The sequence below is a fragment of the Aphidius gifuensis genome, linkage group LG5 (genome assembly GCF_014905175.1).
Source record: "Aphidius gifuensis isolate YNYX2018 linkage group LG5, ASM1490517v1, whole genome shotgun sequence".
Lineage (NCBI taxonomy): Eukaryota > Metazoa > Arthropoda > Insecta > Hymenoptera > Braconidae > Aphidius > Aphidius gifuensis.
In genome coordinates, this window is record NC_057792.1 from 2966959 (window position 1) to 2981464 (window position 14506).

The 14506-nt window shown below is 22.6% G+C and overlaps 4 protein-coding genes across 5 annotated transcripts; 1 reads left to right on the forward strand and 3 right to left on the reverse strand.

Annotated features, from left to right (window-relative positions):
- Positions 1-369: 369 nt before the first annotated feature.
- LOC122856845 (odorant receptor 13a-like) lies at positions 370-2629 on the reverse strand. The gene is made up of 9 exons (XM_044158709.1): positions 2149-2629; positions 1922-2041; positions 1734-1851; positions 1392-1656; positions 1206-1304; positions 1029-1119; positions 712-848; positions 520-649; positions 370-420 (listed from the first exon to the last, which is right to left on the reverse strand). The coding sequence occupies exons 1-9, from the start codon at positions 2311-2313 to the stop codon at positions 370-372; spliced, it is 1176 nt and encodes a 391-aa protein (XP_044014644.1). The 5' UTR covers positions 2314-2629.
- A 214-nt stretch (positions 2630-2843) lies between these two features.
- On the reverse strand, positions 2844-8251 carry LOC122856761 (serine/threonine-protein phosphatase 6 regulatory subunit 3). 2 transcript variants are annotated; one of them, XM_044158571.1, is made up of 9 exons: positions 8099-8251; positions 7679-7991; positions 7249-7328; positions 7028-7179; positions 6840-6961; positions 6387-6736; positions 6192-6305; positions 4432-6102; positions 2844-3702 (listed from the first exon to the last, which is right to left on the reverse strand). In XM_044158571.1, exons 2-9 carry the CDS (start codon positions 7736-7738, stop codon positions 3651-3653), a joined length of 2601 nt encoding a protein of 866 aa, XP_044014506.1. In that variant the 5' UTR covers positions 7739-7991; positions 8099-8251; the 3' UTR covers positions 2844-3650. The 2 variants fall into 2 exon arrangements, with proteins under 2 accessions (XP_044014506.1, XP_044014507.1); XM_044158572.1 differs by lacking the exons at positions 7249-7328; positions 7679-7991; positions 8099-8251 and having other exon boundaries at positions 6840-6879; positions 7028-7136.
- A 334-nt stretch (positions 8252-8585) lies between these two features.
- LOC122856745 (leucine-rich PPR motif-containing protein, mitochondrial) lies at positions 8586-13582 on the forward strand. The gene is made up of 3 exons (XM_044158542.1): positions 8586-8988; positions 9066-13060; positions 13142-13582. The coding sequence occupies exons 1-3, from the start codon at positions 8846-8848 to the stop codon at positions 13192-13194; spliced, it is 4191 nt and encodes a 1396-aa protein (XP_044014477.1). The 5' UTR covers positions 8586-8845; the 3' UTR covers positions 13195-13582.
- A 114-nt stretch (positions 13583-13696) lies between these two features.
- LOC122856897 (barrier-to-autointegration factor) lies at positions 13697-14083 on the reverse strand. Its single transcript, XM_044158786.1, has 2 exons — positions 13958-14083; positions 13697-13882 (listed from the first exon to the last, which is right to left on the reverse strand). The coding sequence occupies exons 1-2, from the start codon at positions 14081-14083 to the stop codon at positions 13736-13738; spliced, it is 273 nt and encodes a 90-aa protein (XP_044014721.1). The 3' UTR covers positions 13697-13735.
- Between the last annotated feature and the right edge of the window lie 423 nt (positions 14084-14506).

Here is a 14506-nt window from a genome sequence, read left to right on the forward strand (position 1 = left end):
ACAGTGTGTTTATCGATTCAACATTGGGGAGACTTGTGGTGTTTTAAAAGTCACTTAACAGTATTAATATTGTTGTATAAATATACTCAAAATAAAATTCAACATTGTGACAAAAAAATATTCAAGTAATAATCATCAGCTAAATAATAAAATTAGCTGCCAATTTCAATTGAAATTTATTTATTTGTAAAAAAAAACTTTTATAACTATTTTTTTTTCTTTTTACATATAAACAAATATAATTAATATTTTTAATATTCACTAGATAACATAATTAATTATTTTTCATATTAATTATAATTTAAAATCAATTAATAGTAAAAAATTTTGTATCAGAAAAGTTTTCGACAGCCAGTTTATCAGTTTATATCATTTGAATGACGATAAAGCGGTGAAATAAGACAGTGCTGTTTTTGAAATCTTAAAAAAAAATTCAATAATAAAATGAATACTTTATATTTGGAAAATTATATATATTTTTGTTTTTCATAATTTTTTGATATTTAAATAAATAAGAACCATTGCAAATGTTTCCAACGAAACAACGAGAATGTGAGCTTTCAAAGTACTCGGTTTCGATGATCTTATTAATATTAATATTATAAATTTACTTGCATTTTTTGGTACATCATACCACTTCATTTCGTATCTAAATAATCAGATATTTTTCCATAATTTTTCATTTAAAAATTAGTTATTTCAAATACTCACATAAAATCAAATATAAAACCACTGTATTCAATTAATTTTTCTCCATGCCAGCTCAAAAAAAATAAATGAAAAAATTGTGAAACAACAAAACAAATAAATCGTATGACTTCTTCATTATCATCAATATGATATATTATCTGAAATAAATTATTAAACAAAAATAAAAGCAAAAAAAACATTAATATTATTTTTAAAAACAATTAAATCAAAATACTATATAAAATTATTATAAAAAATTGATTAAAATTATTTATTTTTTTTACCTAAAATCTAAATATATTTATTAATTATTAAAAATTACTAAAATATTAACGAACATTACATCCGGTCATGCTGATAATAACGGTATTATAAATGAGTAATAAAAATAATGGAGTTGCATAAATGGTTTGTAAACTATCTGCAAATCTAACACAAAAAAAAAAAAATTAATTAATTAATCAATTAAATTAATAATTTAATAAATTATTAATAGTGTTAAAAATTTTACAAACTCCAAGGCTTTTATATGTTCTCGTATGCAATTAATAAAAAGAATTGTTTTATTTTCAAATTTTAAATCACCAATTGTCGTTAAATTTTTCATTCGAATTCTAAAAAAAAAGAAAAAACAATTACCAAGCAATGCTGTAAATAATAGTAAAATGATAAATTTAAATTATAATAAAAATATTTAATACCCAACAACGTAAAACCAGCTGCAATTAAAATAAATTAATTGTGAGTAACAACAATCAAATGCAACAATTACAGTTATTTGTATAAATGTTGATATCCATCCATTAATTAATATATAATTTTCATATTTAATATTATCAATAAATAAATATTCATGCTCATATGGATAAATTGTTGTTCTTGATACATTTAATGGTAAAAGAATATTAAGTATTGTTGGTACTGTTATATATGTTAAACAAAAAAATGTCATGATGTATAACCCAACTTTATCAATTAAAAATAACAAAAATTAAATATTATTTTAAATGTATTTATAAATTTTAAAATACTTAATAACTTACTGATATAAGTCTCAGTTATTTTACGAGTATTATTTGCAAAATAATTAAAATATTTAAATTCATTTTTTGATAAATTTAAATTCCAAATTTCACGAATTTCACTGAGTAATTTTCTTGTCTTAAATTGAATTAAAAATTAAAATTTTCTTCAATTAAATTTTTATTATAAATAATATATAAACATTTACCTTGTCTAAATTTAAAAAACAATATATTGCATTTGTCAATGTTCCAGCGTGCATCAAAATTTGTGATCCACAAACCAAAACTACATGTAAATCTTTCCACTCTTTGTAAACCTTAAAAATCTTTATATTTTTTAAACAATAAATAATATTATATATAAATAATTAATTATATTTTTTGTATTAAATTGGAAATTATTTAATTTTAATGTTTTTTTTTTTATAGTTACCAGTGGGAGGAGTGTACTCAACAAAAAAACAAATAATACAGCTCGTTTTATTGTTCTGCTAGTACTGGCTTTTTGATAAGGCCACCCTCCAAATGCAGATAATAATACTTTCAACATATACCAGTTGGGGTTATCGAAAAAATTTACTTCTGATGTTTTTTTCATTGTTATAACTTGTAAATGTAACTGGTATTTGTCTTCTGTTAAACCTTTGAATATATTTTTTTTTTACTTTTGTTTTCCCCTTCAATCATTTTCTCAGTATAATTTAGTATTCTAATTGAAGGCAATACCGTTGAATTTAAATAAAGAGAATACTTAATTTTGGCGTTTGTAATGTGTAAAAAACATTGCACTTTTTATACATGAAACATCGATCGATTTCAAGACACTTTATTCAGTTATTATTGTTGTAAATATATTCGAAAGAAAAACAAGTGTTTTTAAAAAAATAAAAAATACATTTTTATTCTTTAATTAAATTTTTAAATAATAATAATAATAATACAAAATATATATTTGAAAAAGAAAATGTATTTCTTATTTTGATCTTAATTAAGTTGAAATAATAAAAAATATTTAAAATAAAAAATTAAAATAGTAATAAGTTGTTATTATTTTTTCATTTTTTCATTTTTTTATTTTTTTATTCATTATGGTATTAACAAAATTAAAAAAATAATTTTACCTGTGTGGTTTTATTTTAAGGTGGATCATAATCAAAGTTGAAATTTTCCTTCTCTTCAGTTTAACATCATCAGATTGATGAAAAATTACTATTTTCATCCATTTTTTGTAAATAATTTTTAGCTGATTTTTTATCAACAAACTGTATTAATATATTTAGTAATACTATCGATAAGAAAAAAAAAAAAAAAAGGATTTAAAAATTCTAGCGAATTTGTTTATTTTTTATATGGTTCAGGTGGAATGGATTAAACAAGCTTAACAAATGTACAAGGGTTTGAAAAATAATGATAAAAATACAAGGTTGTACTCTATATTATTATTACAACTGAATAATCTTAATGTTTTTTTTTTTTTTTTCTTTTCTACTACGTGTTACTTTTAGTCTTTTTTTTTTTTCTTCTTTGCTTTAATATATTTCTCTTCAACATTAAGCACATTATTACCCTGCAAAATAATTGTTTTTATACGTATTTTCTTTTTAAAATATACAATTAAAGGAAAAAAAAATTGTTAAACAGATTCGTTGGATATAAATTCAAATATTTTCATTTCCTTTTTTTTTTCATTCTTCTGATATGATTTACAATATATTTAACGAATCAAATATTCTGATTGGAAATGTCATTGAGAACTTTTTTTTTTTTCTTTTTTTTTCATTACTTAATTATTCAAGTAACTTATCACTGAATTCACGAAAAATCTATGGTAAAAAAAAAACAAAAAAAAAATATTTCTTTTCTAATAAAAATTTACATAAATTCATAACGTGGCATCAATGATTTGTTTTTTTTTTTTTCAATTTTTCATCTAGATTATAAAGTTGTGAGTGAAGCTGAAGGCTTTACTGATGAATCATCAGTTTTGCTGTAATGAAAAAAACAAAAAAATAAAAATAAAAATACTATTATATTTTTTGTAAACAAAATATAGATTATAAGAGTAAAATGGTAACATGACAAAATAAATTTTACAAAATAAATCCGACAAAATAAATCCGGACAAAACAAATTTGGAAAAAATAAATCGCGAAAAAATATATTGCGACAAAATAAATTTAAAAAAAATAAATCTAGACAAAATAAATTTAAAAAAAGAAAACTGTTACGTGAATGAGGAGGTGATTTTCAGGTCACAAGGGGGGGTTGGGGGGGGCGAAGCCCTCCCAACTGTGAAAATATCTACTGATTTATAATTTTAAAAAACAATTTTAATGAATTCTTGATAGATTTTTTAATTTTATTTATTTTTGTATTCAATATTATTTAAATTTATTTTGTCTAGATTTATTTTTTTTCAATTTATTTTTTCGCGATTTATTTTGTCGCGATTTATTTTTTCGTGATTTATTCTGTCGGATATATTATGTCAAATTTATTATGTCGTGTAATCTTTAAAATTATTAAATTCAATATAATTGAATGATAATTAATCAATTTTTTAAACAAAAAAAAAGCCAGTATAAATTAATAAGATTAAAATTAATATAATTTCGTTAATATGAGAAAAAGATATTTAAAAATTATTAGATTTATAAATTTGTGCATTAATTTATATTACAAATAAATAAATAATATAAATAGTATAAATATTTACCTATTGTCTGATGTTTTTGCTTCCAATTCACTTGTAGTTGATAAGGCATCTGTTTTAACATCAGATTTATTTTCAGCAATAACTGGATCAACAACTTTATTATCAATTTTATGTTCAACAATATCAGCAACAATAATTTTATCATCAACAATTGTTGTATCAATATTTTTGTTATGTTTTTCAGAGTTATCATCATGTATTTTTGTTGCTTCATTAATACTCGTTGTTGCAGTAACAACAATATCATTATTTAAAATTTCATTATTACCATCATTTGAATATTGAATAGTTAATGTTGTATCATCATTATCAAATGATAATTTATTGTCATTAATATTTTTATTATCTTTATTTAAATCAATATTAACATTCTTTGTTTGTTGATTATTATTATCCAAATTTGGTAATGTATTTTCAAAATTATCAAAATTAGCCCAATCAGCATTGTCATTTATAGATGTTGATGTTTCAATATCCCATGGATTAATATTTGATAATAAATTATTATTATTTTTAGGTAATAATTCATCATTATTCCATGGATCAGTTGTATCAATTTCCATATGTAAATCTTTTGTTTCTTCATCTTCATCTGATGACATTGAATCATTTTGTTGTTGTTTAAATGGCCAATCTCTTTTATCAATAACTGTTTGAAATGTTAATTCACCTTCATCACCCCATTCAATACCACCTTCATCAATACCAGATTTTTGTTTTTGTTGACATATTTTATTAAACATATCTTCTTGTTTAACAAGATCTTCTTCATTCATTGAAAATGGCATTGTATTTAACTGATCAACTGAATTACTTGGTTGTAATGCATCATTACCATCACTAAATTCATCATCATGAAAACCATAATGTTCAATAATTTGTGATGTTAATTGTTGTTCTTGATAATTTGCATAACTTTGTTGAGCATATGAATCTTGTTGATATGAATTAAAATCTTCTGAACTATCTTCTGATGATGTTATATATGCTTGTGCTTTACCACCCAATAAAATTTCATTTGTTTTATTTATTTCAGCAAGTTGATTATTTACAAGATCATTCCATTTATCATAACATGATTTATCAATATTATTTTTTAAAAATTTATCAAGTTTTTCTGATTTTTCAGTTTGTTTAACAATATTATTTGCTATGCTAATTAAATGTCCCATATAACCTTGACGTACACCTTTGTGTAATTTTTGTTCATTGTCATTATTTTCCCATGCTTCTAAAATACGTTCAATCAATTTACAATCAATAAATATGTGCGTATGAATAATTTTTTCATTATCATCTTCCCAATTTTCACTAATAAGTAAGGCCAAACATTGTTCAACTTGCATATGTAAAAAATTATTCCATGAATATAAAAAAAATAAATCCAATAATATTTTAAATGTATTAAGCTCTTGTAATTTTTTGTATACATTAAAATTTTCATTGGATAATAAGGCGGTAAATAATCTGGCAACATGAAGACGTGTATTACCTAATGGACACTCTAAAAAACCAGCAGTTGTTTTAACTGATGGTTTTGGTGGTGGTACTAATAGTAATTTATTTAATTTTTCCAGGTACTGTAAAGTTGCATTTTGTATCTTTACACGATCAACACCATCACTTGTATCATCACCAGAATTATTACCTTGCAAGTCACATGTTTGTTGGCTAAAAAAGAATCAAAAATAAATAATTTATATCCATAATTTATTAATAATAGTTATAAATTTAATATTTATTATTAATATAATATTTACCTTGTTGATTCTTGACCAAGAAGAACAAGAAGAACTTGTATTCCTCCAACAATACTTGATTCAGTTTGTGGTTCAGCCAATATTGTATCCAACAATAGAAATACAATTTCTTCCCTTTAAAAAAAAATTAACAAAAAACGGTAAATTATCATTTAAAATTAAAGCTAATAAAAAACAATCAAATGATAAACTTACGATTCTAGAGTATCGAGAATTGGATCAGGTTCAATACGATCAACAATTGATAGTCTATTATCTCTTGATAATTTAATAATATTAGCAAGTAATTCAGATGAATTTGTATGTCTTTCATTGACATTTGTTGGTGTTAATAATTTAACCAATTGTTGTACAATTATTTTATCATCAAGCCATTTTTTAACATTTTGTATCATATCAGTACCTTCAATTTTTGTTATTAATTTTAATATAAGATCCATTATTGCTGATGTATTTAAATGTTGCAATAAACGATCAACACATTTATCACGATTTTTAAGAAATTCTAAAACTTGTAAACAAACAAATTGATAAGAGTACCAATTCTATTGAAAAGAAAGAGAAAAAAAAATAAATTTATATTAATTTTTTTTGTTGTTTTAAAATATATAATAATACATAGTTTAAAATAATTTAAATAACATTTACCTGATCACTTTTACGAATTAAAAGTGCACCAATAATTTTACTGAAAAATGATGCCAAAAGAGGATTTAATTCTTCATCAGTATCAATAAATGAATACAATTTTGTTAACAATGCTTCTGATTCTAAATTAATAATAATAATGGTTAATAAACAGATTAATAATACATTGATATATTAAATATATTTACCAGCAAGTTTTTCATTGAGTGTAGGTACATTACAAGTGAGTAATTCACAAGCAATATTTGGATATTTAAAACGTGAACGTTCATCAATATCTTCAGAAGGTTCTCTAATAGTTAACATAACTAATTCTTCAATTATTTCAGGTCTTGTCAAGCTAATTAAAAAAATATAATTTATTAAATTTGTCAAATTTTATTTATATAATCTAATTATTTCAACTTACAATTCAACCAATTTTTTATTTTGACTTTTACATTCAGCAACAATTTCTTCTTGGTCCAACAATTCGTAGAGTGTAACATCCTGTTTGAATAAAATACACTCTTATTATATGCAAAAAATTATATACAAACACAATACACATACACACACGTATAAAAATGACAACCTGATTATAATCAATTAAAAAAAATTACGATAATAACTGGCAATGATATGCAACTAGTTGTAAAAAATAAAAAATTATAGCAACAAGTATTTTTTATTTTTTTTGTTACAATAAAACAATAAATGAAAAATAATTAAATTATCTAAAAATAGATTTAGATGTAATGATAAAAAACCACCTGATATTTAATGATAATTATATTGTCAATTTTTATGTTGTCAATAATTAACCTCATTTTAATGAATATAAATTATTTTTTTTTTACCTCTCTGTTGAGTAATGCCTCAATATGTGGCGACAATGTATAAATGTTTGTCCAAAACATTTTTACAATATTGTTAATTTGTTTATTTAAAAATTTAATTGGACCTCACAATGAAGTAGCCAGTTAACTAGTTTATTTATAATAATGTTCACAAAAACCACCAGTAATTATTATTGTTATTATTATTTAATCTTTTATCTCTTTTTCTCTCTCTGACTCTCTTTATACTCAAAAAAAAAAGAAAAAGAAGAAGAGAGTTATAAATTATGGAGCAATGCTTTAAAACACACCAACTTGGCTTCTAATACTGAATCTAACAAAAAAAAAGAAATTATAATATAAAAAAATAATAATAAAAAAAAAAAAAAAAACAAAACAACTAAAAAATTTTAATAATAAAATTAGTGGTTTGATGTTTACAGGAAAATTAATATTTATTATTTCACTGTTTTTTTTTTTAATTATATTTTTTTCTTTTTTTTATTTGTAGCTGAAACGTATTAGATTCTTTAGTTGTGTTCGCGTTTGGTCCAATATCGTAAAAAAAAAAAAAAAGAAATTAAAAAAAATACACCTAAACACAAGAGAGAGAGAGAAAGTGCATCAACATTTGCGCATGATCAAATGCAATCAAATAAGAAAAAAAAAAATCCTCAAGGCTAATTTTTAATCTTACAAAACCACCATTTTGAATTTTCCAAGCACCGGAAATGCATTTAAAAATAAACAATAATTATAAGCTTAATTATTAATAATATAAAACTCTACATAATTTTCTATTTCGAATTTTTAAATTATTATAAATGAATTTCTAAATTAAGGCAAGTTTATAAAACGCGATTAATTAGTTTTTTTTTTTTTTCTAATTGTTACGAAACACACCTACACACACAAGTGTATGATTAAAAAAAAGAAAATTCTTGTATGTGTGTATGATTGCAGCACGTGTGTGACACATCCGCCATTATTTTACTCCTAAAAAATTATTAGCAGTGCTTCTTCACCCTAAATAATTCCCAACACAAAAAAAAAAAAAAATCTACCGGCAAGTTGTTGGTATTTTTTTTTAATTTTTTTTTTTTTTAATTACAAGTGAAAATAGGAAAATAACAATAATAAAAAAATTAACATCTTGATAATTCAATTGACATTTTATAATTATTTAAAATGGCAACAATACTAAGATACGCTAAATATCTCCGTCAAGTACCGGGTGGTTTAAGTAGACGATTAAATATCGTGCATAACCATGTTGAAGCATCACCTGGAAAATTTAATCTTCAACATCATCAATTGCCACAATTATCAGCGTAATTATTATACACCATTAAATTCATAAGAGTTTATAATAAAAAAGATGAAATAATTACTTTTTTTTTCGTTACAGAGGTTACGCAACAAGCGCCGGATTAAAATCATTTCCATCATCATCATCATCACAACCATCTTTATCATCATCATCATTATCACCAATACAAAATTATGAAAAATCATATCAAAATCTTGAATTACAATTACGTAAATCAGGACGTGCATTAAAATCAGATATTGAAAGAATACTTGGTGAAATTGAATTATTACATACAATACCATCACTTGATGCATTATTATTAATAAGATGTTGTGGTAAACCACTTATTGATCGTAATTCATCTGAATGTATTGAGCTAGTTAATGAAGTTTGGAGTACACTTGAAAAATTAAAAGTACCACTTGATGTATCACATTATAATGCATTATTAAATGTTTATCTTGAAAAAAATTATAAATTTTCACCAAATAATTTTATGAATACAATGATGAATAATGGTGTTGATTTAAATCGTGTTACATATCAACGTTTAATTGCTGGATATTGTCAAACTGGTGATATTGAAGGTGCAACAAATATACTTGCTATAATGCATAGTAAAGGTATACCAGTATGTGAAAATATATTTAATTCATTAATAACTGGACATTCAGAAGCAAATGATATGGATAATGCTGTTGGTATATTAAAAACAATGGATAGCTCTGGTATACAACATTCAGCTGATACATATTGTGCATTGCTATGTGCATATGCTAAACGTGGTGATATGGAATCAATTAATAAAATACATGATGATTTAAAAAAACTTAATTTAACACTACTGGATAATCATACTATTGATGTTATACTTAGTCTTGCTGTTAATGGACACACTGATAAAGCATATGAATATTCAAAAAATTTAAATAAAGAAGTTGTATCTGATAGTGAAATTGGTAGATTATTAGTTAAACTTGTTGATATTAAACAACTTGATTTAGCTATTAAATTATTAAAATTAACATCAAATGATGAAACACGTTATCAAATACGTAGTACATATTTAATACGTAGTATAGCATCACATAAAAATTATAATACTGAAGAAATAATAAATATGTGTCGTATATTAGAAGATGAAAATTTACATAAACGTGCATTTATTGTAACATTATATCATATATTATCAAATAATATTGATTGTGATAGAGCTATTAATTTAATGAAAACATATGCATCACGTGATGGTGAAATACGTGAACATTATTTTTGGCCAATATTAAAAGAACATTCTAAAAATAGTAATATTGATGGTATTATTGGAACATTAAAAATTATGATTAATGATTTTAATATTATGCCATCATTAGAAACATTAAAAGAATATGTTATACCATATATGTTTGGTACATATGAAAATATAATGGCAGCATTACGTGAAATAAATATACCAAAAGAAAATGCAGCAAATGCAATATTTGGTAGATTAATATATGAAAGAAAATTACGTAATGCAGTTATGTTTTTAACATCATATCCTGGTAATTATTCAAAGGATGCATTTTTAAAATCAATTATTGATTCATTAAATTATCGTATTGATGTTAAATCATTTGTTATATTATTAAGATTTTTAAATGACAATAATACTGATGGTAGTAGTGATGTTGATAATACAAGTGTTGCATTAGTTGATGAAGCATTGAGAGGTTGTTTAACACAAATAACAACATATAAAAGTAAAACAATATTTAAAATAATTGATGAATTAATTGAATCTGGTTTAACAATATCAAATGATGTTGCTAATGAAATACGTGATAATTTATCATCAAAGCTAACACCTGAAATTGATGATAAAATTAAATTATTATCATCTGGTACACTTAAACAAGTACCAATGATTGAATATAATCCATATTTAAATTCATCATCATCATCAGCTACATCATCATCATCATCAACAATGTCAAGAGAAGCAATAATGGGTTCATATAATTTAATTGATTTACGTCGTCAATTTGCTTATAATGTTGAAAAAAAAGATGATAAATTGGTATATGATACATTAATTAAAATGGAAAATTCTGGTTATTCATCAGCAGCTGTTTATGCACAAGCAATTGATATATTTTGTGAAACAAATAATATGGATGCAGCATCAAAATTTATGAAAATTTTTGAAGAAAAATATCCAGATGGTAAATTAGATCATCAAAAAGTATTAAAATATGCAACATTATTAATTAAAAATGATCGTTTTGAAGATGCTATTGAATTTATATCAAATAAACCAGTACCAAATGGTGAAGAAAGAAAATCACGTAGTGTTGCATCATGTGTACGTAGATTATTTGAAACAGTTGTTGAAACAAAACATGTTGATAATTTAAATCAATTATTTAATTTTTTAAAATCAAAAAATTATGTTGAAATTGATAATTATATACTTGGTCCATTAATTAAAATACATATTGTACGTAATGATTTACCAAAAGCACTTGATACATTTGAACGTGCATGTATTGATTATAAATGTACACCATATAAAAATGTATTATCAATGACATTTATTGAAAATGAAGATGCAAATTCATTACAAAAATTAACTGATTTATGTACTGAAATACATGGTGAAAGTAATGCACTTGTTGATCTTGCATTTATGTTCCTCGAATGTGGTAGAGTACGTCAAGCTAAAAAAATACTTGAAACATCTGGTATACAAGTATATAATGATAAAATAATAAATGCCATTGAAAGATTTTCAAGAATTGATAAATTTGAGTATTTAGAACAAATAACTAAAATAACACGTAATGTTTCAAGACTTGATCGTGGATTATTATATAATACATTATTAGAAGTATATAATGATAGAAACGATTATGAACGTGGTCTAGCATTATGGACTGAAATGCAAGAAGACAATGTACAACCAACTAATTATTTCTTAAATTTATTAAGTAATTTATTAAAAAAAAATAATCAACCAGTACCATTTATTTATAATAGTTCAACAATTGATAATCAAAAACAATCATCACTTTCAATTAATACATATAATAACAACAACAACTACAACAACAACATCAACAATAACATCAACAATAACAACAACAACGATAACAACAATAATAATAATGATAATATTAATAAACGTAAAATTACAAGACGTTCTTTTGATGAAAATTTAGCTGATGCATTAGATAGAAAAGATTGGGCACAAGCTGAAGATATATGTCGTAATCCAACGAATGCAAGAAAAGAAACAAGAAATAAACTTGGTGCATTAATAAGAGCACTTATTGATAATAATGAAATTGACAGAGCAATTATATTAACAAGATCAGTTTTACAACAAAATTATGGTATTAGATTATTTTTATTTGGTGAATTATGTGAAAAATTAATTGATGCAAAACGTTTTGATGATATTGAAGAATTTAAAAATATATTAAGTGAAGAACAAATATATGAACTTGATTTTTATAAAATATTTTCAAAAGCTCAAATAATAAAAAATGGTATTAAAAATTATATTGAAAATAATAATTTTGAAGTATGTAATGATGATGTACGTTCAGCTGAAAAAAATATACATTTTGGTGAATTAACACATGGTTTATTATGTGATCCAAGTGCAGTTGGTGATTTTGAATTATGGGCTAAAAAGCTAGCTGATAAAGGAATAACAAGAGCAATGCAATCATTATGGAATTATCATTTTATTAATAAATCACCTGAAGCTGATGAATTATGGACAAATTATATGATGAATAATAAATCACCATTGATAAGACCAATCATTGATTTTGCAATACAAAATAAAGATGTCATGTTGATTAAAAGATTAGTACAAAAACTTGATAATCATCCACAGTTGAATATTAATTCAAAATGTCGTGCATTAAATGGATTGATAACAACACATACATTAGCTGGACAATATGATGAAGCATTAAATGTCTTGAATGATGTTACTAAAAGATATCGTCTTGAATTATTTTCACGTAGAACATTACTTGAACTTAAACAAGGTCTTGAACAATCTGGAAAACAATTTCCATTTGATCTTGATAATAATGGTAATAATTTTTATAATGTTTCTTTTTTTTTTTTACATTAAATTATCATATAATTAACGTGATTTATTTATTATTTTTCAGATTATTCAAGAAATGAACCCGAGGAACTTGTCAAGGAAACAGCTTCAATGTAAAATTTAATCATTGCATTAAAAAAAATATAAAAATAATAATTACATTGTAAGTTACTGGATTTCTTTCTTTTTTTTTTTCTTTGTTAATAAAAAAAAAAAAAGATAAAATTAGAAAAAAGCCAATAAACTGTATTTAGTTATTTTATTTTTAATTTAATAATTGTATTTGTGTGTAAAAATATAATTTTTAATATTAAAAATAATTTTTATTTTAAAGTTTTAGATAAAAAAAAAACGATGAAAAAACATAATTAATTATTGAAACATACTGTGTATTTTTTTTTTTTTTTCTTTTGAAATTTGTTACATTAAAAAAATTATTAAAATTAAATGACAGTTTTTTTTTGAAGAAGCATTATTGTTAAAAATATTTTAAACTTTTGCTTTATCATATTTTAATTGACATGTTGATAAATTGAATTACAATGTTATTATAAAAATATTTACTAATTTTTTTTTTAAAATAGATTATTTGAAATATAACCAGCATGCCTTTAAAAACTTGACTTTTAATATAATTATTTATAAAAGTTTTATAATTTTACATAAATTCTTCACACCAATCACTGAGACATTGATAACAATCACTTGAATGTTTTGTAGATGCACCACAAGTATCTTTCATCCATTCTTGAAATAATTCCCTGTCTTTTTTTAATACAAGAAATTGACCAAGAACAACATATGCCTGTAAACAAATATCACATTAACATCAACAATAATTATTATATTTAGCATTATCAAGTACTCATTATTTATTTACCTTATCAAAACCAGCAAGTTCTAATCTTTTACCAAGAACATCACCAACGCCAGCAAGCTCGGTTACTGATTTTGTACCCATTGGTTCAGCAACAAAATTTTTATGTTTTTGTGATGTACTCGACATTTTAAATAAATGTATTTACAAAAATAAAACCTAAAAAATAAAACAAAACTTTATAAATTTCTCTCTACATATTTATTTATTTATAAAAATAATAAAACTTATTTTAAAATTATAATAATATTAAAATTAATTTTCGAATTTTTGCCAAAGAAAAAAAGATAACCTTAAATTTTTTTTGAAACAATTAAAAATAAATATTTAATTATTTTTTCTTTTTTTTGTTATTAAATTATGTTGCATATATTATTGTTTAAAAATTATTCATTTAATTATTATTTCATACATGCTTTTAAAGTGTTTGTTTAAATAAATAATTTTATTTTACAACCGGCTTTATATGTGTGTGCAAAAATTCGTTAGTTTTGTTTGAAAATTCCAAATGTGACTCGAGTTATTAATAAATAATTTATTTTATCTTATCAA